The sequence below is a fragment of the Giraffa tippelskirchi genome, chromosome 7, assembly GCF_054371585.1.
Source record: "Giraffa tippelskirchi isolate mGirTip1 chromosome 7, T2T-mGirTip1v1.2.pri, whole genome shotgun sequence".
Taxonomy (NCBI): Eukaryota; Metazoa; Chordata; class Mammalia; order Artiodactyla; family Giraffidae; genus Giraffa; species Giraffa tippelskirchi.
This window is the reverse complement of record NC_137281.1, coordinates 137,406,938-137,432,097: the sequence shown is the minus strand read 5'-3', so window position 1 is coordinate 137,432,097 and position 25,160 is coordinate 137,406,938. Positions and strand designations below refer to the sequence as shown.

At 54.6% G+C, this 25,160-nt stretch overlaps 1 protein-coding gene across 1 annotated transcript; it reads left to right on the top strand.

The window, feature by feature from the left end:
- Positions 1 to 1,304: 1,304 nt before the first annotated feature.
- RAB15 (RAB15, member RAS oncogene family) lies at positions 1,305 to 24,312 on the top strand. Its single transcript, XM_081509936.1, has 7 exons — positions 1,305 to 1,673; positions 17,892 to 17,952; positions 18,860 to 18,920; positions 19,399 to 19,476; positions 20,137 to 20,226; positions 21,442 to 21,507; positions 21,666 to 24,312. Exons 1-7 carry the CDS (start codon positions 1,550 to 1,552, stop codon positions 21,822 to 21,824), a joined length of 639 nt encoding a protein of 212 aa, XP_081366062.1. The 5' UTR covers positions 1,305 to 1,549; the 3' UTR covers positions 21,825 to 24,312.
- Positions 24,313 to 25,160: the final 848 nt, after the last annotated feature.

Below are 25,160 nucleotides of genomic sequence, written 5' to 3'. Positions count from 1 at the left end.
TAGGGTTCAATAACATGCTCAAGATTGCACAGCTGGTGAGGGAAAGAGCTAGGACTGAAATCCGAGTGGGCCCAACTCCAGAGCCTGCAGCATGTACTTGAAACCCAATGTAAAGCCAGTGAAGAGAATCACATCTGGACATCTTAGAGAATTCTGCAAAATAGGTTTCCTTGGCTTTTAATGCCATCTACATAACTATCAGTTCAGGATTTTTTCCCTCTTTATTATAAATTTATACCCTTTGCCTGAAATATAGCTCTTCAAGCCAAGTAAATGGACTTACTGCTTTCCTTGACCTATTACTGAAAAACACATTCTCATCCAATACTCAGCCTGAAAACAGTCAAACACACCCACTTTTTCATCACTTTTTAAAGATCTAATGGGCTAGACATGTTCTCCCTTTGTACTTATTCTCAGGAATAGGCCATTTGCTAGACTCCAGAGAGCATTTATTTGCCTCTCTCTGGTGCTAACACATTCAGTGGTAGTAAATTGGGTCTTGAACAGAGGGCCATTCATTCCTTGGAGCCATTGGTGTGCACCAGCAGAAATACTTAGTGGGCTGAAATAATATATTGGCATCCTGAGCACCGACCCTAAGCAGCTTAAACTCAAAACAGAGCCTTGCCTGCACAACACTTCGGAAGGATTGTGCATTTGGAACTGTTTTTATAATCCTCTGTCTTTTCAGCCTGGTGGAGGTCAGCAGACATTTCCCCCGTTTAAAGAAAAGCTGGGATTAGTGGGGGAGGGGGAGGTTGGAGGGAGGACACAGTCACGCAAGGTTATGGAGAAGCCAGATGGCAGAGAGGGAGAATTCTAGCAATACTCTCCAGGGTTTCTGGAGGCCGCGACTTCTGAGCAAAGACGCGTGCTTCAATCCAGACCCAGACCGAGGCCTTCCGACCCGGGGTGAGCGCAGGTGAGGACCAACCATTGTGCGTCTCGGCCCCTCTTCCCGGGCCGGGTAAGCTCCCGCGGAGGGCGGGCGCTCGGCTAGGGCGGAGCCAGCAGGGCCAGGTTCGGGATGGGATTGGGGGAGAAGTGAGTTTGGTGGAGGTGGGCTGGGTAGCTCATCCCAGCATCCTAGCCTCCCAGTCCACTCGGAAGGTCTGCAGGAAAACAAAAACGTTCCCCAACCCCCTCACCCCTGTGTCTCGGATCCCTGCCCGCCCAAAGTGGGCAGGAGGGGGTCGGGCCCCGGCCCGGGAACCCTGGGGGCGGGGAGCGCGCACCGGCCTCGCCCTCGCCCCCGCCCCCGCCGAGGGGTCGCCTCCCCGGCGCGCGCTCCCCGCCTCTTCGCCGGGCGGTGGTGGCGGCAGCGGCGCAGGGGAAGGGGCGGGCGGGGGCCGGCTCTCTCCTCCCACCGCGCTCCCGCCGCACACGCTTCCCAGCACCGAGCCAGCGGCGGCCAGGCGGCGGGGCCAGCCCCTCTCCCTCTTCGCCGCCGGCGCCGTTCTCGGCCGGGCGAGCGCGCGCCGCGATGGCCCGGGCGGAGCAGGGCTGAGCCCGCCGCCCGCAGCCCCCGGCCCTCTCCGGCCCAGCCATGGCGAAGCAGTATGATGTGCTGTTCCGGTTGCTCCTGATCGGGGACTCTGGGGTGGGCAAGACCTGCCTGCTGTGCCGCTTCACCGACAACGAGTTCCACTCCTCGCACATCTCCACCATCGGTAAGGGGCGATGGCCGGGGGCGCCCCACCCTCCCCTCCCCGCCGCCACCGCCACCTGTCCGGGCGGCGGTGCCCCTTCTCCATCCCGGGAGCAAGGGTCCGCCCCTCCGGCTAGAGGCGGGGGCGCCAGGGGCGAGGGCGCGGGGATGCACCCCAGGGTGCGAGACCGCCGGCTGGGGATTTAAGCCTGGGTTCCTGGAGGTAACAGGCCGCCTATTGCTGTCGGTGACTAGGGTAAGGCGCTCGGGCCTCAGGCTGGGGCGCCTCCCCTCAGAAGCCGAGAGAACGGGGTGGCCTAGGCCTGGGTACCTCAAGCTGGGGCAGTGGAGAATCATAGCCACCGATATGACACCCCGCACCCCCAGGTGCAGAGGGGGTGGGGGAAGGAAAGTTTGTGCTCAGGGTGAGGGGTTCAGTAGGGGGAGCCGAGTCACTGGGTACCCCTCAGTTCAGGGGTGACCCGGTGTGGAGCTAAAGCGGGGAAGAGAGGAGGAAGGGAGGGGCCAAAGGGATTGAATTGACCGGGCGCAGCTGTGAAGGTAAGCCACAAGGTGGGACACACCTGGAGGAGGGCCTAGGTAAGGTGAGAGCCGGGGTGCGGGGGAACGGGGCGTTGACCAGCCAGATCCAGAAAAATGGCAGTGGAGGCGTTTGTTTTGAAGGAGGCTGAGGGGGATGAGGACCAGGAGGGTTACTCGCCAAGCAAGGGGCTCAGAAGGCAGGCCCGGCTCAGAATACACCTCTGCTCTGGCAGTGCCCCAGCCGGTGCTTAGAGGGAGGAGGTCTTGTGGCATACGCTGGACAGGATTGTTATGGAATCACTCATTCTGGGAGGGAGTGGGTGGCCTCCCCTCTGAGCCATCTTTCGCTCTTGGGCCCTGAGTGGCCGCCTCCTCTGAGAGGCCTGAGTTGAGGGCGTTTCACCCACATCTAGCAGGTTCTCTGATGACGCCCTGGAGTGGCCTCAGCACTGCCCAGGTCCTTCTCCCGTCAGGAAGGGCCCCACACTCAGCTTCCACTTGAGACTTCCACCATCCCTCCCCACACACACTCCTTGCCAAGAGAGAAGAGGAGGCAGGTAGAGCCAGGAAGAACAGAGCCTCGTGGTTTAGAGGCAGTCTTTGTTGTCAGATAGACCTGGGAACCTCACTTTGGGGCAGGGCAACCTTGAATATCATGTAAGCTTCTCATCTGTAGAATGGGAAGGATAACACATTCCTGCCTCTCCAGGTGTTGTAAAGATTAGATGAGGTGATGTTTGTAAAAGCGCTTAGAACAAAGTCAGACATTGAACCTGGAAAAGGCTCATCATAACTATTGTTGTCATCATCGTGGAGCTCCTAGGGTCTCATTCTCTCTTTGCTTCACTATCTTTAAGGGACTCAGGGTCAGGGGACAGGTGCATTCATCTTCCTCAGGGGAGCTGTAAGCCTAGCTCCTTGGATGTCCAGGAGCTTGGGCTGGGCTGCTGTTTGAATGAGAGACATCTTAGGAATGGGGAGGGTCTGGAGGCCAAGGGAGGGCTACAGGCCTCTGGGGAAGGCTCAGGGAAGAGGAGATGTTGGGGAAATGCCTGGGAGTGGCTGAGGAACCAGATAGGATGTGAGGACAGGTTGCAGCAGGTGAGGACTCTCTCTGTACTCATGGATGGGCCTGCCTTTCCCTAGGATGCAGAGGACTGTATAGGAGTTTGGATTCTATGGAAGAGAAAGAAACCTGCCTTTCTTCACACCAGCCTTTTAAAATCTGCCCCACTGGGTTTCTTGAACGCTTTCTTGTTTAAAGCTTACTGTTGCATTTGTGATTTTGCGTTGTCTTGGTCATGTTTTTCAGCTGTAACTAAGAACCTAGGGGAAAAGTTGGATGGTCAAGAAAAACTTTCCCTTCTGTGATACAGAAAGGTCCCCAGGGAGATGGAAGGGGCAGCCAAGAGACACATCAAGGAGCCACAAGGATGGGTACTACCAAGTCTTTTATCCATCCCCTCCCCCCAAAAGCTATGTCCTGTAACTAGGCTCAGCACTGCGACCTGAAGATTCTCAGATGAATAAAACCCGGCGTCACCTCTCCCAAGCTGCTTCTTGACTAAGACACATTCTCGTACCATCACGGACATTGATCTCGATGCCTTTCCCAGGGCTGCTTCTGTGAATAGGGAAAACGGGGCAGTTCTCCAGTTACTGCCAAGACGGAGTTCAGATTCTTGGACCATGGCAATTTGTGATTCACTGTTGAGGTCACTTACTGTAAGAGCATGTGACATTCCAGAGAAGAGCCTGAAAGGGGTGATGACCTCATCAGGCAGAGGCAGATGCACAGGTAGGCAGAGGCACTGACTGCACTGACCGCCCCTCCTCTTTGCAGTCCACAGGTGGGTAGGTGGCCCTGAGCTGGCATTTCTTTCCCATGCAGCTCTGCTGACCTGGAAGGGGCCCATGCAGAGGCGGGCAGGCAGTGCCACGATGTTCCCTACTATTTCTTCACCTATTTCTTGGTATTTGTTAAACCAATTCGTTAAGCATTCACCACAAAGTACAGTGCCAGGTGTGTTAGAGACAGATTGCAATCCACCTTTGCCTGTCCACAGAAGTCTGTGATCCAGTTGGGGAAGCAACACAGGCCAAAAAAGAGCCTTGGCCACAGGGAGAGAATCTATCTGAGAGCATGTGGTGAGGCATTCTTCAAATGTAGGGGAGGGATGACAATGCTTATCGTTACTAGTAATGAAGGTATCATGTTCAGTACCAGCAGCTAAATAACCCTGGAAGGCTTGCCTGAGGCAGCCTGTGGATGGTGAGGGGCCTGTGCACAAGTGCTGATGCTTCCTGAAGCACTCGATGGAAGAGCTTGCAGAAGGAGAGGGGGCCCAGTGGATGGGAAGCAGCAGGAAGGCTCAGGGAGGGGGAAAGGCTGGAGCGAGTCCTTGCAGTGTGGGCTGCTTCTCAGTTCCTCCTTCAAGGCAAGGAGCAGATGGAGTGACAGGAGCAAAGACGACAGAGGTGGGAATTCAGTGGGTGTTCACGGAACTCTGGGCAGTCTGGCTGGAACAGAAGAGAGGGAAGGAGTGAGAACATTCCTCTGTTTATCTCTCTGTCTCCCAAACTGTAGTTCAGGTGCCTTGAGGGTCAGACCAAATATCATTCCTCGTTGTTTTCATCGTCCTAGTATGGGGCCAGGCATGCTCTCCATAAATGTGACACTGGTGAAGGAAGGAGTGTAGGGGGCACCGCGGACCTGGCTGAGGGGCTGGCTGAGCCTCTTCGCAATGGTGTCAAGGGTTTCTAAGCAGGGGGATGACAGGGAGAAGGGAGAAAATGGCATTTAGGATGTTGGCGGGGAGACCAGTCAGGGGAGACCAGTGGCAGTATCTGGGCACGTCAGACCCTCTCGGCTCATCCCTTCTCTCTCTTCCCCCACTCCCCTCCTGCGGCATCAACACCCGTTCTGGAGCCCCACACAGTTACCTGTTGTTGTTTCCCTCCAGAAGTGGGGAGTGGTTCAAATCCATCGGCCTGGCCCCTTCCGAGAGGCCGCGTGTGGCTGGTGCTGCCTGCCCGGCAGGGAGAGGATGTCCCATCCCAGTGGACATCTCTGTGCAGGGACCTTTGACTTCCTTTCTGTGCGGCGGCCACATGTCAGCCACGCATGGAAGCTGTCAGGATGGCCCATGAGTCGGCGTTCTGCCTCCAGTCCTTGGTCTTCCCTGAGTAGACCTGTCACCTTGTCTTGGGACTGTTTTGTCTTAAAGGCCACCTTCTTCTGGGCTTGTAGGAGGCTTCGGCCTATGATTTTCCAGTTTGACTGGTTGAATGGCTGTGGCTTCGGGCCTGATTCCTCTGCTGGGTTTGCTGATGCCATATCATCTTTCTCAGGAAGTTCTGTCCTCTCCCTGCCTGGGGCAAGGGCTTGTGGCTCACTGAAGAGGGGAGAGTGGGCTGGAGAAGGACCAGCGGGGAGAGATCTGAGCCTGCTGTTGAGTGGCCTAACAAACATGGGGGCCGATGCTTGGCCGCCGCAGTCCCGAGGTCTCTGGGCCCCCAGATCTTAAGGCGCTGTGTATACATGCTGTGTGAACTGCGGGAGGGTTGGGAGGGTCTCTGTGCCCCCCACCTCCCCCAGGCCTGCCCCCAGCTCCCCCTGAAGAAGGGGAGGTGAAAAGCTGAGTTGAACAAAAAGAGCACGTGACTGAGATTCGCCATGGCCTTACAGACAGTTAACGTCTCTGTCATCAATTTCCACATCTGTAAATTGAAGATAGTAACAGAATCTGCCTTAATGCTCATTGTGAAGATTACAGGGGCTAACAGATACAGAGTACTTGGCAGAGCTCTCAGAAAAAGTGGCAGTTGTCCTCATTGTGTTATTATGATCATTCCTAGTTCACAGGAACGTTGGAGATGAATGATACGTGCTCTGAGGCCCTCCTGTCCATGACTCATGTGTTCAGTCATTCAGGCACTATCTGCGGAGCACCGGCCTCTCCAAGCCAGGCGAGGAGCTGGGGAGATGCTAGTGAACAACACAGGGGAGCACATGCGTAGGCTCTGGGTTTTATTACAGTTTTGGTGCCAGTTCCCTGCTTGCCCTGGCAGAGCCAGGGGCTGAGAAGGAAGAGTGAGTTTGTGAGGACATGCAGAGGTGGAGGATTGGGGCGAGAGGTGCCCTGAGGGGACAGGGAGGCTCCGCCTTAAGGCTCCGACCTCAGCCACGTGTTGGCCGGCTCCCTGGCCCTGCTGCACACACCCCCTCCCCTAGGACGTGATCCCGAGCACAGCTCGAAAACCCTCATTTCGGCTGCTCTATGCGCCTGTACTACCTGCACAGCTCTGCAGATTCACCCACGGCTTCGAGCGCCCTGGTGCCTTCTTCTTCCTCCCCCTCTCCTCCTGCCTGCTTCCCAGACAGCTGGGTGATGAGCTTTATAACGTCCAAATCAATATTTGGCCATTACCCTTACACCCTGATTGCCAGCTCTTCTCAGAGTGCCTTCTGCTGTAATCTAATATTTGTGCCTGTTTCCCTGTAAAACTGCCAGTTTTCTGCACAGGCCTCTGACCTCTCCTTGGCTGTTGTGCCCTGGGCAGTGTGCTTTGTCAAGCAGATCACAGAGCTTCCTGGACACTTAATTCCTCCCACTGAAGAGGACAGAATGAATCACCGGCCCTATTTTATTACTAGGAAAACTGAGGCCCGAGAGAAGTGATGACTCACGTCTTACACGCAGGTGACCCCAAACGTGAACCATCTCCTCTCCTCCACTTGCCCCAAACTGCACTGGACGTGCCCTTGCTCACCCCGGAAGGCCCTCCAAAGGTGCCAAGCAAAACCTCTCTCCTGTGAGCCAAAGTGGGGACAACGGTGCTTCCCTCACCTGCTCTGACTGCTCCGGGCTGGAGGGCCAGTTGTGCCTCTGCTGTTGGCTGAGTCTGGGGGACTGTCAGGGACCATGATTGAGGAGTCTGGCTGGGGGCACTTCTGAAGTTGAGATCTAAGTGTTGCCCTCATGTTACTATTCTGAGAACATATTTATGGAGAACTCGGTGACTGGAGCCCCCTTTTCCACAGAGAGGGCCAACGGTTGGCTATAAAATATGGGTCATTCCCTGATCCCTCTTCTCTGATTAAAATTTTCTGTCCACTCATCTTTTCTCCTAGAACGTAGTGACTTCATTCATTCACTCATTTATTCCCTCACTCACCTACTTATTCTTTTTCTTTCATTTATTCAATTTTGTTGAATAATGTATACTGAGTGAACATCCCTGGTGCCTCAGACAGTAAAGAATCTGCCTGCAATGCAGGAGACCCGGGTTCGATCCCTGGGTTGGAAAGATCTGGAGGAGAGAATGGCTACCCACTCCAGTATTCTTGCCTGAAGAGTTCCATGGACAGAGGAGCCTGGAGGGCTACAGTCCATGGGGTCACAGAGTTGGATACGACTGAGCAACTAACACACATATACATGTATACTGAGTATCTGCCTTGTGCCAGGCCATGAGAATATAGAGCGAAAAAGATGCTGTGCTGCCCTCTGGGAGCTCACAGTGCTGTTGAGGAGTCAGACATCCAGACAGACAACCAGAATATCATGCAAAAGCAATATCAGAATGCTTTGGAATCACAGAGGAGTGATATATTCCCCCTGCGTTGGTTGGTGAAGGCTTCACAGAAGAAGTGACATTTGAGTGAGGCCTCTGAACTGAGCCGGGTTTCCAGAAGGATGGGGGGTGGGGGAAGGGGGTGTGGAAAACCCCTCATGACTTGGGGCTGCTACTCTTCTGTCTGGCCGGCCCAGCTGGTAGTGGCTGGTCCTGGTTTTATCAACTAGACCCTTACTGGGAGTTTGCTCTGGGGGCTCTGTGTGTGGGCAGACATGTCTAGAGGCCCTATCCCCTCTGAGATATTTGCTCCTGAGGCTCCAGGCCTTTGTTTATTCCCCCTTTGCCTTCTGCTTCTGGGCCACATTGACAGGCCCAACCGGGAAGAAGCTTGGCAGAGAGTGGAGGGGTGGGTGGTCAGAAGCCTGGCAGACCTTGGCTGCCTCAGCAGTACCCACCGACCACTCAGCTGCCAGAGCAGCTCAGGTCAAGTGAGAGTGGGGCAGGATGGGGTTGGCTGGAGCACATAGCACGTGGCCTGGAGGCCCTATGGGGGTCTGTGCATGCAGCAGTGGGGAGGGCAAGGGGACCGATGTTTCCTGAACACCCACTCTGCACAGGAACGGGGCACTTTACACACAGGAGCCTTTCAGGAAGAAATCGCCTCATAAAGTGGGGGTGAGGAGTCTCCAAGTGGGCCTCGCCAGCATTTGAGGGCTTTCTCAGTGTGTGCTTCAGTTAGAGCCTCCAGACGAGTTCCTGTGTCCATGAATGTGTGTGCACACATGTGCGTGATGAGGCTGGGTCCCCAGGAGCGCCCTTGCCGAGCTTTCCCTCTTTCTAGCAGAGAACAGAATGACGTGGCCCCTGTGTGCTTCCTCTTCTGAGGAACTGTGAGTTTGACTGAAATGTGTTCCAGCCTGAGGGATTTTGCCGCCTTCCCTGCCTGGGGCCCTGATCCTTCAGATCTTCTCCCGGCTGGTGCCTCCTTGTCATTCCGCCCTCAGCTCAGGTGTCATCTCCTTCGAAAGGTCTTCTCTGACCAGCCAGTCTAACGCGGGCCGCACCTGGGTGTCCTCACCCTCTACTCCATGATTCTGCTTTTGCCTCAACACTTCTCACTCTCTGGAATGACTAGTTTCCCTATTTATTATCTGTTTTCCCCACTTCAATAGAAGCCCACTGAAGACAAGGATATTTCTGTGTTATTCAAGGCTGTGTCCCCTGGCTTATTAGTTCCTGGCACATGAACGAACAATAACAGTTTGTTATGAATGAATGAATGAATGCACACATTTCCTAGAGGACTTCCCTAGAGGGAAGTTGCAAGTGGTATTGGTATTCTGGGGACTCACAGACAATAAGAAACTCACTATGTACTCATGTGTTTGGGATTGTGAGAAGATGGGGAGAGTTCTATAAGCGGTGAACAGTTTCCAGTAAGTTCTCTGCTCAGATATGTGCCACAGGAGCAGCTCAGACATAGCAGGGAGCATGAAGGCAGCTCCTGTGATCCCTGTGTGAGTGAGGTCCTCTCTGGTGAATGCACACGTGAGAGGTCAGTGTCTTAGACTAAGGTCAATATTGCCTGTTGCTCAGGGTCACTGCTGGTGTCAGACGATGCCCAGCAGCTTAGCCAGGCTGCTGAAGTGACCCTCCAGGACTCTGGACTAGGAGCTCCCAGGGCTCAGGCACTGGGGCACGCATTCCTCCCAGCATCACGGGAGTTCATGTTTGACTGGAAACCCTTCTGTTTGGTAACATCCCTTGGGTTCCTAGGTCTCCAGAAAATCTCAAGGTCTGCTGTGAAAATAGCCTCCAGAGTTGTTGCCCGTATCATCACGTGCACTGCATCTGATTGTGTCTTAGAAAAGAGAGAGAATGCTGTTCTGACATCACCAGTTTGTCTTGTGGGTGGACAGCTGAACCAGGGCCTTTGACCTCAGGTTGAATCATGGCGTTGGAGTTAGAGGATCAGGACTCTGTCAGAGGCCCTGCTTCCCATCCCTCCTGGAGTACGATGGTTCAAATGCTACATGTTGCCCTTGCTCAGAGAGCCTGTGGACACCTTTTCCCCAGCATGAGGGACAGCCATTCCAGATCTGGATAAGGGGAAGTCAGTGGCGTGCAGCCCCATAGACAGGGAGGCTGGAAGTCCCCAGACAGAAGGGAGGGAGGAAGGAAGATGCAGTGAGTGGCAGGTTTGGAGCAGAGACCGCTCTCCCCTACCCTGCACCTGACTGGTGTGAGGCCCATTGTGTGGCCTGAACCTCTGTCTAGAATCTTCTCTCAAGCTTTGTCTCTTAGCTGTCCCTCTTCCCCCTCTCCTTGTTCTTCCCCTCACTTGTCCCTCAGCTGGCGGGGTCATGGCATTACACTTTTCCTCTTTTGCTGAGGGAAGGGCATCACTCTGGTGCCTCGTTTGGGTGGCAAAGTCAGAAAGCCACAGCCCCACAGGGTCTGCCCTTCCCTCCAGACAGTGTTGGGGTTTCTCAGGGTGACCTCCTGCCCCGTCCCTCAGGAGCACCATGCGTCCAGCACATGCTGGTTTCCTGCAGGGGTCGGGGCTGGGGGCCTTCCTGGGACTTGAGCTTTGTAACTGGAGCCACCACGGCTCCAGGGATTGGGTGTCTGCCTTGGGTTTCAGGCGTATTAAGTGGTTCCTGTGGTGGCGTCACATTGCTGAGGAGAAGGCTCAGATCCCCAGGCTGCCGGGCCTCTGGGCTGCGGTTGATCACAGTGATAGCATTTGGCACAGAAAAACCCTCTTTCCACCTGACGCCCGTGGCACCGGGCGGGAAGGCAAGCTGGCACCTGACATTAACCCGTGAGGTGCTGGCCTGCCAACAGGCACAGCTAACTTTGCCAGACTTCAGGTTGTAGCCAGACTCAGGGGGCCATCTGGCTCCCACGGCAGGCAGCATTTTCACTTTTTGTTGAAACGCTGTGGCTTAGTGTGGCTGACTCCCTTCTTTGCACCTCTCTCCTTCCTTGTCCCAACATGAGCCCCTTCCAACTTTCTAGGGCTCTTTCCATCCCCCAAGCCAGGACCCTAATCTCATCCCCTTCATAGGACACTGATAGCTTCCTCAACTAACATTTAATAAAACTCAATGTGCCAGCCTCTGTTGTGGGTTTATCTCATGATCCTCACAGAAATCCTCTGACAATAGGGAATGTCATCCCCATTTTAGAGGTGGGGAAACTGAGGCAAGGAAAAGTTGAGTAGCTTTCCCAAGACCACAGAGGTAATTAGCGGTAAAGGCAGGATTGGAACCAAACTCTGACCCCACAGTTGTGTTGTTAATGATCTTGCCAGTCTGTTTCTTGAGCTGCACACTCCTTCTGTGCTTTCCAGGGCTTTCTTTGGAGGCAGTCAGAGACGAGGAGTGCTGGTCCCCTGGATGTACCCTGTCCCCTCCTTTCCCTGGTCTTCGCAGGCCCTCCGCTGCTAGACTGGGCTGGCAGTAAGCTCCTAAGCTTGTCTTAGGAGCGGGGGCAGTGCCAGCACCATGTCCCCTGCCTGGCCACTCTGTTCTGAGCCCCAGAACCCAGAGTAGGGCCTCCAGTCCTCTGACGGCAGTGCTGCGACTGTGTTCCAGGGCTCAGGTGGGGCCTGGCAGGAGCTGCAGGTTGCTGCTGAAGGAGAAAGCCCACAGCCAGGAACCCGGGAGGAGCCAGAGGCCAACAGGGTGGTGAGGGTACCACCATCACAGGTGCATCAGGACCTGGCACTGTCGCTGCACTGAGGCGTTTTCTTGTCGTTGACTGCGAGGTGTTCAGACAGCAGGACACACCCGACACACCCCCCTGCTCTTGAGCCATGGGCACTCATCCCTCTTCCTGCTCTCTGGGGCAGGGGGATGCCACTAATGGCATGCTACTCTGTGCCTGGCACCGAGCTGGGATGGAGGCAGAGATTTTGAAAACAGACACAGAATTTTGTCAAATACAAAATTTCTCCCCTGCCTCATAGGTACTGTGCATCTAGTGGGGGCTGGAAGACCAGAAGCGGGAGGTGGTGAGGAGTGGGGTACATCTTCCTCTCCCGGGCCTGTAGCTGAGAAGACTGCCAGCCTAGGAGAGCCGTGGGCAAGCACAGGCTGAGGCTCTTCTGGCATCCTGAGATGCGCTCTAAGGAAAAGGGGCTGTGCTATGAGCACACACACCGGCCGAGACCCGGAGCCTGGCATGGACGGGTGGCTGTGCTGGGACCCATGCCGCACATCTGTCTGCCTCCTGCTCTTCTCGGTGCCAGCTGGCTGGTCCCCTTTGCACTACCCAGAAGGCACTGCTTTGGTCAGCTAAGCTAGCTCCCCTGCCTCTGTCGGCCAGGTCATGCTGTGGGTCACTGGCAAGCCCGTTGATAGCCCTCTTTGGGGTCAGACATCCACCCTGGTCCAGGCAGGAGCTGCTTCTCCACAAAGAACATGCTGCAGCCAGCCCTGCTTCCCAGAGCGGAGACTTCGGGCTGTGCAGTTCCACCCAGAACTGGATACTGGGTGTGGCAGACACCACGATGGGTGGATCTGAGGTTCTGGGAGGAGACAGTGAGCTGCTTGTCATGCTTTGGACCCTTGGGTGGGAGACGACCTCATCTTCTTGACTTTCTTCTCCCCGGACCCCACAGTCTCCAAGAACCTCTGCCCGAGCCGTGTGGAGGGAGCTGCTTGTATCTTCACACCTGATTGTCCCCTGTGCCTGGGAAGGGACGTCAGCCCGCTTGAGGAAACTCCGAAGTGGCGCTGTCCAGGGTGGTGCCCCTGGGCTTAATGGAATCACAAACTCTCGAGGAGCAAGGGGTTCCTTGAAAATAGGTTATGGTGGGCTTGCTCCACATGTGCCCACTGCGTCACTGCTAGATGTCTCGTAATACAGAACAGGTGTGGGGAAGGCGGAGACAAGACAGAAAGGCAGTGAGATTACACAGCCTTGGAGGGTTGGGAAGCCTCTGGTCAAGGGAGGTGCCCCCGGCAGGTCTTAAGAGACTGGGTTGCAGTTCTGGCTCAGCCATAGGATGTGGGAATGGGAGCAAGTTAATTGGATTCTCTGTGCCCCATGGTGATAATCCCCGCCCTGCCTCCTCTGTAGGACTGGTATGAGAACCAAGGACTCTGGGTCCTCCAGCCAGGGGCCGTGCTGTAATGCTTAGCAGTATCGTGAGCCATGCACATGGTTCTGCCTGGAGATGGGCTAGACAGTGGTTCTCAAGTATTAGTGTGCCTTAAGTGTAGTAGGTCTGGGGGGGCCTAGAAGACTGGCCAGGCTTCTAACAGGCTCCCCAGTGATGTGGATGCTGCCAGACTGCTGCCGAATGAGTAAAGGTAGAGGAGCAGCAAGAGACTAGACTGTGCTGTCCCTCCTGTAAAGGGTGTTCTGGGTTTGTTTTTCTGGCTCCTCCCCAGGAACTTTTATTTAGCAAAGGGAACTATCTTCTATCTCCTAGGAGGTGCACATATATTATCTAATTTATATCCTACACCAACCTTTAGGAGGCCAGTGATATTCTCATTCTTGTTGTTCAGTCGCTCAGTTGTGTCCGTCTCTTTGCAACCCCATGGACTGCAGTGCATCAGGCTTCCCTGTCCTTCTCTATCTCCTGGAGTTTGCTCAAACTCAGGTCCATTGAGTCGGTGATGCCATCCAACCATCTCATCCTCTGTTGTCCCCTTCTCCTCCTGCCTTCAATCTTTCCAATGAGTCGGCTCTTTGCATCAGGTGGCCAAAGTATTGACGTTTCAGCTTCAGCATCAGTCCTTCCAGTGAATGTTCAGGGTTGGTTTTCTTTAGGATTGACTGGTTTGATCTCCTTGCTGTCCAAGAAATTCTCAAGAGTCTTCTCCAGCACCATAGTTCAAAAGCATCAATTCTTCAGCACTCAGCCTTCTTTATGGTCCAACTCTCACATCCATACATGACTACTGGAAAATCCATAGCTTTGACTATATGGACCTTTGTTGGCAAGATGATGTCTCTGCTTTCTACAGACAAGCAAACTGAGGCTCAGAGAAGTTGAAAGTTCCTCAAAGTCACACAGCAAGTGCCAGAATCAGGATTCAGACCCAGGTCTTTCTGACTCCAGTGCCAAGGATAGCTCTTCCACTAAATTAGAACCCTCAGACTTTCCTCTATCTAAAAATCACCCATGAGACTTCCCTGGTGGCTCGTGTTTAAGAATCTGCCTTCCACTGAAGGGGACCCGGGTTTGATCCCTGGTCAGGGAACTAAGATCCCACATGCCACAGAGCAACTAAGTTGGTGTGCCTCAACTAGAGAAAAGCCTGCATGCCACAATGAAAGATCCCACATGCTATAACTAAGACCCGACACAGCCAATAAATAAATAACTTAAAAAATAAAATCGCTCATAGTCCTGTTAAAAATACAAGTTTCAGCCCCTTGCTTTCAAATTCTGATTCATTATGTCTAGGAAAGTCAAAGTATTGGGTTGGCCACAAAGTTCATTCAGATTTTTCCGTAACATGCTACCCACTAGTGTCATTTTGTTTAAAAAAAAAATCAGATGATTCTAAAGCTGAGCTGTAGAGTACATCTTGAGAATCAGAGAATTCCTATGCTGTCTCCCTTGCGGCAAAGGAAATGCTTCACATGCAAAGCTTATTTCAGATGGAATCCTCAGTCTTCATTCAGCGTGTACTAGAATCACCTGGAAAGCTTGTTAAACCACAGATTCCTATCCACCCCCGCCCAGAGTTTTGGATGCTGGAGATCTGAGGAACTGGCATTTCTAAAAAGCCCTGGCTGATGCTTGTTCTGATGCTGTAGGTTTGGGGACCACACTTTGAGAACCACTGTCCTGAGAAGGCTGCTGTCAAAAGTGTGATCCCTGGCCAGTAATATCTGCCTCACCCCGAGGCTTGTGCAGCATCTTGGGCTGCATCTCACACCGACTGAATCAGAATGTGCATTTCAACATGGTCCCCACGTGATTTGCATACACTTTAAAGCTTGAGAAGTGCTGCCTTAGAGGAGCCAGAGTGGGAACACTCTGGGGGTGGAAGCAGATAAAGAATCTGGCTTCTCCCTGGAGAGACTGAAGATGCGACACAGGTGAAATTGTTGGGATGTGCACCCAGAGGGGACTGAGGACAGCTGAGAGGTGAGACTCAAAAAGGATAGAGGACTCTCCCCCCAGGGAAGGTGGAGACAACAGGACAGCCTGAGGAAACGACGTGGGCCTCAGGAAAGCTTCATCGGGCAGCAGTCATTTTGCTGTCATTTTGGACAAGGTGTTCTCTTGGATGGTTTCAGCGATAGGGGAGGGGAGAGGGGGTGGACCGGGGCTGAGCCCTTCAGCATGAAGCACGGTGGCTGTGAGGAATGTGGTGAGTGAACCACCTCAAATAAACGGCTTCTGAGCAGCAGCGAGGGCTGGCTGAGGTGGGAAGGCATGGTTTCCTGGGTGACTGAACAAGGCCAGCATTTTGACTCTCCCCGGCAGTGCTCAGCGGTGGAAAAAGCCAGCAGCCACACAGGGACAAGGAAGGGGCCATGGAAGGACCGGGGCTGACTGTAGGTGGACATGAGGGAAGGCACAGGGAGTGGGGGAGCAGATTCCACTGGAAGATCTCGGGGCTGTCACGTTTTCCATTTAGAGAGGAGGTGGGTGGGTGGGAGAGGAAACCCCTCAGGTGTAGGCTTGTTTCGTCTCTCGTGCAGGGGAAGAGCTGATTCTGACACATTTTACTTCTCAGAGGTGTTACAGGTTTGATGGGTGGTCAGGAGGGCCTCCGTGGCAAGATGGTGGGGGGCGCTGTGAGCCCCTAGAATTCCGCAGACTCGGTCCCTGGCTGAGAAGCGAGGGAAGAGGGGAGAAGGAGGCCAAGCCCAGGGCTCACTCCCAGGGCAGCTCCCTGTCTTGCCAGCCCTGCTTCTCCTCAGACCTGCCTTCAGTCTCAGGGGGAAGCTCCCCGGCTCTGGGGGCTCCTCCCCTCGCTGAGTGCTTTTCCGTTTTTCCAGAGAGAAACAGAAAAGCGTAGGCAAGACACCTCCGCCTGGGTAACACACAGCTCTGCTCTCGTTTCCCCGAGAGACCATGCGAGGGCCCTGCCCTCAAACAGGCCTCGGCTACTCGCTGTGCCGACCTTGGACTCCTTATCTCACCTCCCCGGGCCTTTGTTTGCTTTCCAATAAACTCTGTACAGGCAGGGGCCATCTGTCTTCTTGGCCACTCTGTATGCACCTAGCACTGCACAGGGCATAAAGTTCCCATGGAAGTTTGTGGAATAAAGGAAACAGACCCCTCTCTCTCACCAGCCCCACCTGTGTGACCACTTGGGAAAGGCACTGTCCTTGGACTGAGCTGGTATGAGGATGAGCCAGGTTTTTTATAAAATGAACAGCATCACCTGTTCTCCTAGGAAGAAGGCACTGTAACAGGAAAGAGCAAAGGTTTCTTGATTCCTTTCCATGGCAGGTGTTGCAGAGAAGCCAATTCTTGACAACTGTTTGTTTAGGGAGCGGGTGAGCACGCTTCTGCCCCCTACCACCACCACCACCACCAAGGCCAGGGGCCCCCTCGCCTTCCTTCTTCCTCTGCTTTTCTACTTTCTGGGCACCCTCGGAAGAATGGCTGCCAGACGTTGCACATTCGGAAAAGTACAGCTCAATAGATATGAATCAGCTTGGTCAGGTGAAAAATGATTCATGTCCGACCAACTTGATTTAGTTCAGTTGTCCGGTCTGAGTTAAATGATGCTTGGTCTTGATGCTGAATTTAATCTGTGTGTGTAGAAAACTGGGGGCAGGATGGATAAGCAGGGAAGTATTCATACCGAGGTGAAGTGGCGCTGGGGGTTTCAGCGCTTTGGGGGCTGTGCTGTAAAGCCCAGGGACTGTGGTCCAGAAGTCTGCCTTCACCCTGTTCCCCACCTGAATGCCGGTTAATGGTGCCCCTTCCCAGCTTGTCTCCAGGGACTGCACAAAGACTGCAGCTTAGCTACCTTACTAGACATAGCCCTTGAATCACTGGGCACAGCACCTGGCACGATTAGGGCTGGGGAGAGGTGCCCCATCTCTGCTGTCACCAGATTGACACCTGCATGCTGCTGGTGGCGCTGACTTTGGTCGCAAAAATCCCCGGATATATTTCCTCCCCGGGCTGGTTTGCCAGACCCCTTACGTTTCCTGTGTCTCACGGCAGCTTAGCTCCTCAAGCCCCTGGGCAGGTGAGAACCCTGTCTATCCCTCCATCCCCAATGACGTGCTGTGCCACTGCCTCTTCACATGGTCACTGGCGGTCACCCAGGAGCATCTGTGTGCACCAGGGCTGTATTCGGCACAGTGATAGCTGTGACCGAGGGAATGGCCACCAGGTGCCAGGCACTGGATGTCATTTGGTCTTCTCAGTGACCCTCTGAAATGACTGGTGATGTCCCCATTTTACTGATGAGGAAATGGAGGCTCAGAGAAGCAAGATGCCCAAGATCCTAGCTATGGATTAAGTGGTCAGAGTCAGGATTCAAGTGCAGCCCTGACATTCAAGCCCATGCTCCTTCGGGTAAACAGCAGTGCCTCTTGCGGTGGCCAGGCCTAGTCAACAGCACATGCGCTGGGCCATCTCCTTGGCGGGCCTTTGCTAGGTGCTGGTGGCTTCATACATACCATGGGGCGAAAGTCCTCTTTTGCCACAGTCTCTGCCTTTTCCACATTCATGACGGTGCCGCAACCCATCCTGGTTGCTAATAAGGCAGAGAGAGAAACAACCCAGGCGCATGAGGTAGACTACTGTTCCTAGGGAACAGAATTCCAGGAGGGATGAATACAGGTGGTTCTGTGCAGAAGTATAGACAGGAAGACCTCTCACGGGAGCAGAGTTAGACATGCTTTGGGGCGACGTAAGAGCGATGGAGTGGATTCCCACTTGCTGTGTGTCCCAGCCCCTTTACTCCTGGCAACTCAAAGCTCAGGTAAGAAGGGAAGCCCCATTCAAAGCCCTGGGAGTCCAGGGTCTGTTTTTGGTCCAAGAAGGCCTTTCCCTTATTCCATCTTTCTGCCAAATTAAACCAAAAGGAGAACCTCCAGGTATGAGTACCCTGGGCCATACTTCAGGTCTCAGCAGGTAGCCTTGCTAACTTCCTTGCTTGCTTCCTTTCCCCAGGTGTTGACTTTAAGATGAAGACCATAGAGGTAGATGGCATCAAAGTGCGGATACAGATTTGGTGAGTTGGGTTGAAGGAGAGGACCCGGGGCTGTACCCGAGCTGCCACGTGCACAACCCCATGGCTTCATCTGGAGAAACTGGCCGCCTCTTTCATGGAAAGATGCATGAGTCTCAGAGCCCATCTCCTGCTCCCATGAGCTTTAATCTCTCATGTTAGTTCCCGAGATCAGGGATTGAACTCAGGTGCTTGGCAGTGAAAGCACAGAGTCTTAACCACTGGACCACCAGGGAAGTCCATCTCATCTCTTTCTTAAACTTTATGGGATTGACCGCAAGTCACCAAAAAGCAAGAATTAGAAGGAATTGGCAAACTAAGCACTGTGAGTTTGTCTTCGAATAAAGCTTCTCTGTTGGGGCCAAGCCCCCCACTGCACGGCACTGCAGTAGAATTAGAAAGAGGGAAGGCTACACCCCATCCTTGCGTGAGAGTTCCTCACCACAGCACAGTGCAGTTCCCACAAGTAGCCACAGGGGGCCGCTGTGACTCTAGCCTGGTGCTCTTGGAAGCACTGCCTTTCCAGCGTTTAGAGCAGCCTTCTAGTTTCAGAGCGGTATAGGCTTTGCCTTCAGAGGTCCCGGAGGGGCTGGAGGTGAAGCCATCCCACCAGTCTGGCCAAGTGGCCAGATCCTAGAGACAGTCCTCCAAGGCCCAGGTATGGTTGTGGCTGCTGGTGCAGGTATAGTTGACAAGGCCCCACAAGCCCCGTCAGCACCTATAACCAGTCCTCTCTCCTGTAGAGTCAGATACGTTTGGATCTACCTAGGGACCAAAGCTCCACTGATTTTTCACCCTGCAGCTCTCCAGTTGCTCCTGCAAAGGCACAGGGTCTCCCAGCTCCTGTTCCTCCCCTCCCCACCAGCTTCCACGGACCCTGCCTTTCTGATGGGCTGCCTTTCTATTGCAGGGACACGGCAGGGCAGGAAAGATATCAGACCATCACAAAGCAGTACTATCGACGGGCCCAGGTGAGACACTGTTCTCAGTTTAGAGGTGGAAGGCTGCCACCCACACACCTGGCTCTGGGTGTTTAAGATATTTGTGCCACTGATCCCCAAGTGGGTCCTTGGATTGCCTCCTCGGAAGTGGGACAGGGGGGCTCAGGGCAGTCTTTCAGTCACTTGTTTATCTTTTATTCATTCATCAGTTCCTCTGTGGACACTCAACTACAGGCTGGTCCTCACCCTCAACTTCTACCCTCCTCCCCCAGCCAAAGACCCACAAAGCTCTTGAGAGAGCCAAAGCTCTCTCAAGAGCTCTGTGATCTAGGAAGCAGTGGCTTTGGGGGGCTGAGAGAGAAGGAGATTTTTCTGGGTGCTTATGGATCTTCATTATGCTAAGCAGGGAAGGGGAAGATGGGGACCCAGCATGTAAGGCACCCACTCCCCCTACTTCTGGCCCCTTGACTGTGCACTGCCTCCCTCATCTCTCTCTCCTCTCTCTCAGGGAATATTTTTAGTCTACGACATTAGCAGCGAGCGCTCTTACCAGCACATCATGAAGTGGGTCAGTGATGTGGATGAGGTAGGACATGCGGCCTCACTGTGGGGGGCAGGGGGGTAAGGGCAGGGAAGGGTACTGGGAGGGGAGGGCACGGCGAGGCCCACACGGGAAGGGCTAAGGTGGTCAGAGTTGGCGAGCAGACACTACCAGGAACTCTCCCCTTCCTCTGCAGCCCTGGCTGCAGCCCCCGTGGGTGCCATGCCCTCATGCCAGGCCTCCACGGCTGTGTCTTCCCCAGAAATGAGTTAGGACAGAGCCTCCCCTGTGCACAGCTTCCTACCCGAAATCTCAGGACTAGGTGGAATTGGCAGACTGGTGTTCAGTCCTGGCTCTGCCACCATAGCTGTGGGGCCTTGGGCACGCCCCTAGAACTCTGAGTCCCCAGTTCCTCACCTGTAGAGTGAGAGGTTGGACTTAAGTCCAGGATCCCTTCCGCTGTCCAACCCAAGGTATCACCAGTATCTTCTATCCTCAACAGTCCCCCTGACATCCCTCTGGGGCCCCTGGGGTCAGCTGTGGTACTTGGGGGAGCCTGGCGCCTGCACCCCATTGGCCCGCTCTGTCCCTGAGGCTCTGAACTTTGGTGCTGGCGTGCACGCCCGTGAAGGCTGTATGGTGGGGAGACGGGGTGGGATGGGGAAGGCCGCACTCACTGGCGGTTCTGCCTTCCTCTGGCCCTAGTACGCACCAGAAGGTGTTCAGAAGATACTTATAGGGAACAAGGCCGATGAAGAGCAGAAACGGCAGGTGGGAAGAGAACAAGGGCAGCAGGTAAGTGGGAGTGAGCTGGCTGAATCCACCTCTGGGTTTTCCACGGGCTTCCAGGGCCAGTCCTAAGAAGTAGGGCCCAGGGTTCTGTCACTGTCAGGGATTCCTCCCTCCCACCTCCCACAGCGGCCTAAGGCATTTGGTGAGTTGCCATGCTTGAGGATGGTGACTTGCGGACTATCCTGAAACAAAGGCCTGTCTCAGCTCCAAGGCCCCCAGAGCCGGATTACCTCTGCCTGAGAGCCCATCCCGGTTAATGAGGAGGAAAGACTTCAGGCGGCTGCTTCTCTAGCAGCTCCAGGAACAGCTCCTGTCCCACAGTCATCTCATCCCATCCCCACCCATCCCACCACCATCCCCACTCCCTGTCCTCCTGACACCTGGACAGAGGTTGGAAGGAAAATGCGGGAATGAAGGGCCCACAGTCAGAGAAGCTGTGGCGGCAGAGAGGGCAGGAGGATGGTGCTGAGGGAATGTCCGAGGAAACAGGGAGACCCTGCTCCAGAGAACAGGGGGATGCCACTGAGAGGCACCCACTTACTCTGAGGGCCACAGGGGCTTTTCTGTCCCTCTTCGGTCAATAGCATCCATTAGCCCTTGAAATAAAATTGTTTAGTATATTAATAAAAAAGAATACATGGTCATTGAAAAGTTTGAAAGTAGAAGCTAACTCCTACTAGAATATTTGTATTTGTTGAGTACTGTATGTGTGGCCCTGTGCTAAGCAAGTGCTTAGAGATATATGCATGACCCCATGTAATCCTTCCACAAGCTTAGTTGATAGACACACTCATCCCCTTTGAGCAGATGACAAAGCTGGGGCTTAAAGGGAATCAGTAAGTTGTCATCCAGCTCTTAAGGGACAGCACTGGTATTCAAGTCTGGGTCTGTTTGACCGCCAAGCCCATGTTTTTCATTAATTCGCCACAACATTCTGGGCCTCTCTGTCTCCTGATACATGATGTGTGCATGTTGGGTGTGTACGTGTGCCTGTGTGTAGTGGGGTGGGGGTGCATTGGTGGAATACCTTCTCCCAGTCTCTGCTAGCCTGTGTCTTTGGAGCTCCCAGTCTCATCCGAGAAGTCATCTACTTATCTCCTGAGAAATGGTCATGACACAGCAGGGGCCCTGAGCGCGGTGGCAGAAGGATGTACCAGATGCTGCGGGACGCCTCCCTTCCCTTGCTGACTCCCTTTCAGGAATGTTCTTCTCTTGCAGCTGGCTAGAGAGTATGGCATGGACTTCTACGAAACAAGTGCCTGCACCAACCTCAACATTAAAGAGGTGAGCACTCCTGAGCTGAGTCCAGTGGAGTGGAAAGGCGGCTGAGGAGCCAAGAGCAGATGAGCCCTGCTTGGGCAGGGGGCGGGGTGGGGGCCAGCCACAGGGGTGCTGGGGAAGAGGGGGAGACGCCCGGCCAACTGTGCTCCTTGCTTTCCCAGTCCTTCACGCGCCTGACGGAGCTGGTGCTGCAGGCGCACAGGAAGGAGCTGGAAGGTCTGCGGACACGTGCTAACCACGAGTTGGCTTTGGCGGAGCTGGAGGAGGAAGAGGGCAAACCTGAGGGCCCGGCAAACTCTTCAAAAACTTGCTGGTGCTGAGCATACTGTGTGGAGCACCCCTGCACAACCCCCCTCTCCCCGCAGGAGGCCTGCGGGCACAAGGGAGCCTGGGCCTCGCCCCGCTGCCCCTCTCCTTCGGGTGACCCTGCGGCATGTTGGCCGCTGCTCCTCCTCCCCCTGCCTGGCCCCGGGGAGCAGCCTCGCCCCCAGCCCTCCACCTGGGGGGGCCCCACCAGCCTGTGTCCCCAGCCACAGGCCTGCTGCAAGCCCCCCAATGTGTGATGAGCACGTCCTCACTGCCCGGAGCTCCCAAGCGATGCCCAAGTCTGGAGTCAAGGCCACTGTAGGTTCCTTGTCTCTCAGTGCATCTGGTCTCCTCTCTGCTGTTTCTTGCTTCTTCCCACTTCTCTCTCTGTCCTTTCTGCTCGGCTGTATTCGTATGGAAGCCCTCACCTCCCCGCACCTGCGTGTCCATGTCACTGCTGGGGCAGCGCCTTCCCCTTCCTCCTCACTCAGGCCCAGGGCCGCACTCCCCCCCGCTCTGCTCCCAGGAGAAGCCCCATCTACAGCCCCTGGAGCTGCCTCCATCTCCCCCGGTCACCACCCACCCCTTCTTGTACCACGGGCCTGCCTCCCGGGTGACCAGGCAGAGAGGAACTCAAGGGAGGAAGGAAAGCCCTAACTGGTGGTCCCCACATCTGGGGCTCTCCTCCCTCCTACCCTAGTTTACCCCACGCTTGGCTGCCCACCCACCTGCCTCTTGGGGGACCTGAGCTTGGAGACAGGTGCTTCAGAGAAGAAAAAAAACGATGAGGGGTGGCAGGGATTAAAAAGTCACCTCCATTCTCTACCTCCCGTACCCCCTGAGCTCCTGAATTTAAGGACGTGGATCAAGACCTGTGGGCACGGCAGGGGTGAGGAGAGCTCCCCTACCCCGGGGCAACCACACACTGCAGGAAGGGGGAGTGTTTGGAAGAGAAGGGCCAGCTCCTATAAGTTAAGAGCTGGGACAGCAGTTTGCAAACCAGAGGGGAATTAGGCAGCAGCAGGGCTTCCTGGGCCCCATCTTCCATTTCTTATGTAAGAAGGGCATTTCCCCACCACCCCCTGGAAGGTGACAGGGGACAGAAACAGGCTGGTGGTCTTTCATTGAGCCCAACCTTCGGCTCTTAAGCTTCTCCCGAGACCCAGAGTCTGTGGGAGAAGGGCGGGAACGTGTGGGCAGGAGGCAGGTGAGCCCTGGGTAGGAATGTGTGGTGCTGTCCCTTCAGCCTTCAGGACCAAGTGCTCATCTTGTTCCTCGAGCTCCTGAGTCAGAGGCTCGCGGGTTTGCCAACTGCCCTGTGGCGACAGGTGGGGGGAAGCGGATTCCCTCCTCCAGGGCCCTTTGTTTCAGGAAGAAGTTTCTTGAACTCCATACAGTCCAGAGTAGTTTGCAGGAGGCCCTCTGAGGGGGGAAGCATGTCAGTTAGCAGCCCTAGGAGGGTTCTTCCCCACCTTCCCAAGATGGGAGAAGCCTCAGGAGGAGGATCAGTCGTAAGCTGTGAGGCATGGCCGGTGCTGGAGCAAAAACAAAGAACTAGGCATCGCACACTCACCAATCGTTAATAAGAACTTACGTCCAGGACACACATGTGTGAAGGATTAAGAGCCCCACCGACTCCTCTGGAAAAAAAGGTGAGGGATGAAATCGCCAAACCTTCCCTCCTGACTCTTCATACCACATCAGGAGAGAGCAGGAGAGGGCAGCTCAGGGTGTAGGGACGTGGGACAGGTTATATTGGGAGGAAAAAGAAAGCCAGAGTAATTGTCGGCTGATGAGAAATGTAAAGAGCTGACTCTCGAGAATGAAGTCACGACTGCAGCTGAGACTGCTTCCTTGAGGACTTGACTCCTCGAACGTCTCGACATAGGCAGCATCACTCTGGGGTGGGGGGTTGGCGGTGCCAGCCCTTGGCATGCCCTCTACCAGGGACCTGAGGGAGGGGGAGTTGTGCTGGCCGTTGGCTCCAGCCCGTGGATTGGTGTCACCGGTTCCCTGAAGATCTGGCCGAGCGCCATTGCCTTCCTCTCCAAGCCCCCTCAGGAAAGGGACTGTATTTTTACTGTGCTCTAGGGGTTCTGGAAGGGAAACCTTGGAGTTGAGACTCTGTGGCCCGAGAAGCCGCATCCACGAGGCCACTGCTGGGGAGAGGTGGGGCAGGAGGGGCGCTGGGATTTTAGGGTGCAGCTAGGCTCACCAGGTACCAGAGTCGGCCTCTCATCCCTGAACTCTGGTCCAGGAGGCGGCCTGGGCCCCAGCCTTAGACTGTTGAGCAGGCGCGCCTGCCTGTGGACTCCTGACCATGTCTGCACCTGCTGTCTTGAGACTCAGCGCCATCCCTGGCACCTGCTCGTGAGCCCCACCTTCTCCCTGTGACGGGTGAACGTTTGTGTGCTGTGTCTCGGGTCCAGTAGAGGAATTGTGAGCAGGGTTCATCTATTTTAAACACAGATGTTTACAAAATAAAGAATATTTCCAATCACAGTTGTGACTGCCTGTGTGAATCCCCGGGAGTGGGTCTCCATGGGACCCTGGTGGTTCAGGGGAAGGGGCAGTGCTGGTAGAAGAGGCTCCAGAACCCTAAAGCAACAGCGGTAGAAGGACATTGGGGGCAGCAAACGTCTTCCATTTGGTGCCTCTCCTGATGCCACCTTCAGGGGAGCCCAAGCAGAGCACCCATTGCTCTGCTATGGACACACTCTGCAGAAATAAGATTGAGTTGTCATAGGTGGGGTGGGGAGTGGGGGAAATGCTGAATATCTAAGAGCCAAGAAGGTTCTCAACTCTTGGAATGGAACAGGCCTTCCTAAAGGCATGGGGCAGGATTAAGTAATCTTTCAGAAGTTTATCTCAGCCCTAGGCTTGGATGGGCTTCCCTGATAGCTCAGTTAGTAAAGAATCCGCCTGCAATGCAGGAGACCCCAGTTCAATTCCTGGGTCAGGAAGATCCCCTGAGAGAAGCAATAGGCTACCCACTCCAGTATTCTTGGGCTTACTTTGTGGCTCAACTGGTAAAGAATCCGCCTGTAATGCGGGAGACCTGGGTTCAATCCCTGGGTTGGGAAAATCCCCCAGAGAAGGGAAAGGCTACCCACTCCAGTATTCTGGCCTGGAGACTTACATGGACTGTATAGTCCATGGGGTCGGAAAGAGTCAGAAACGACTGAGCAACTTTCACTTCACTTTTTCACTATGCTTGGATACCCCCAGAGAACAAGACAGTCTGGAGTCTAGGGGTCTGGGGGCTGTTGAATACTATACTCTGGGGTCTGAAGTTGATAGAAGATGCAGAGAATGTTTGGAGATAAAGCTAAAACAAGAAGGAAGGAGTA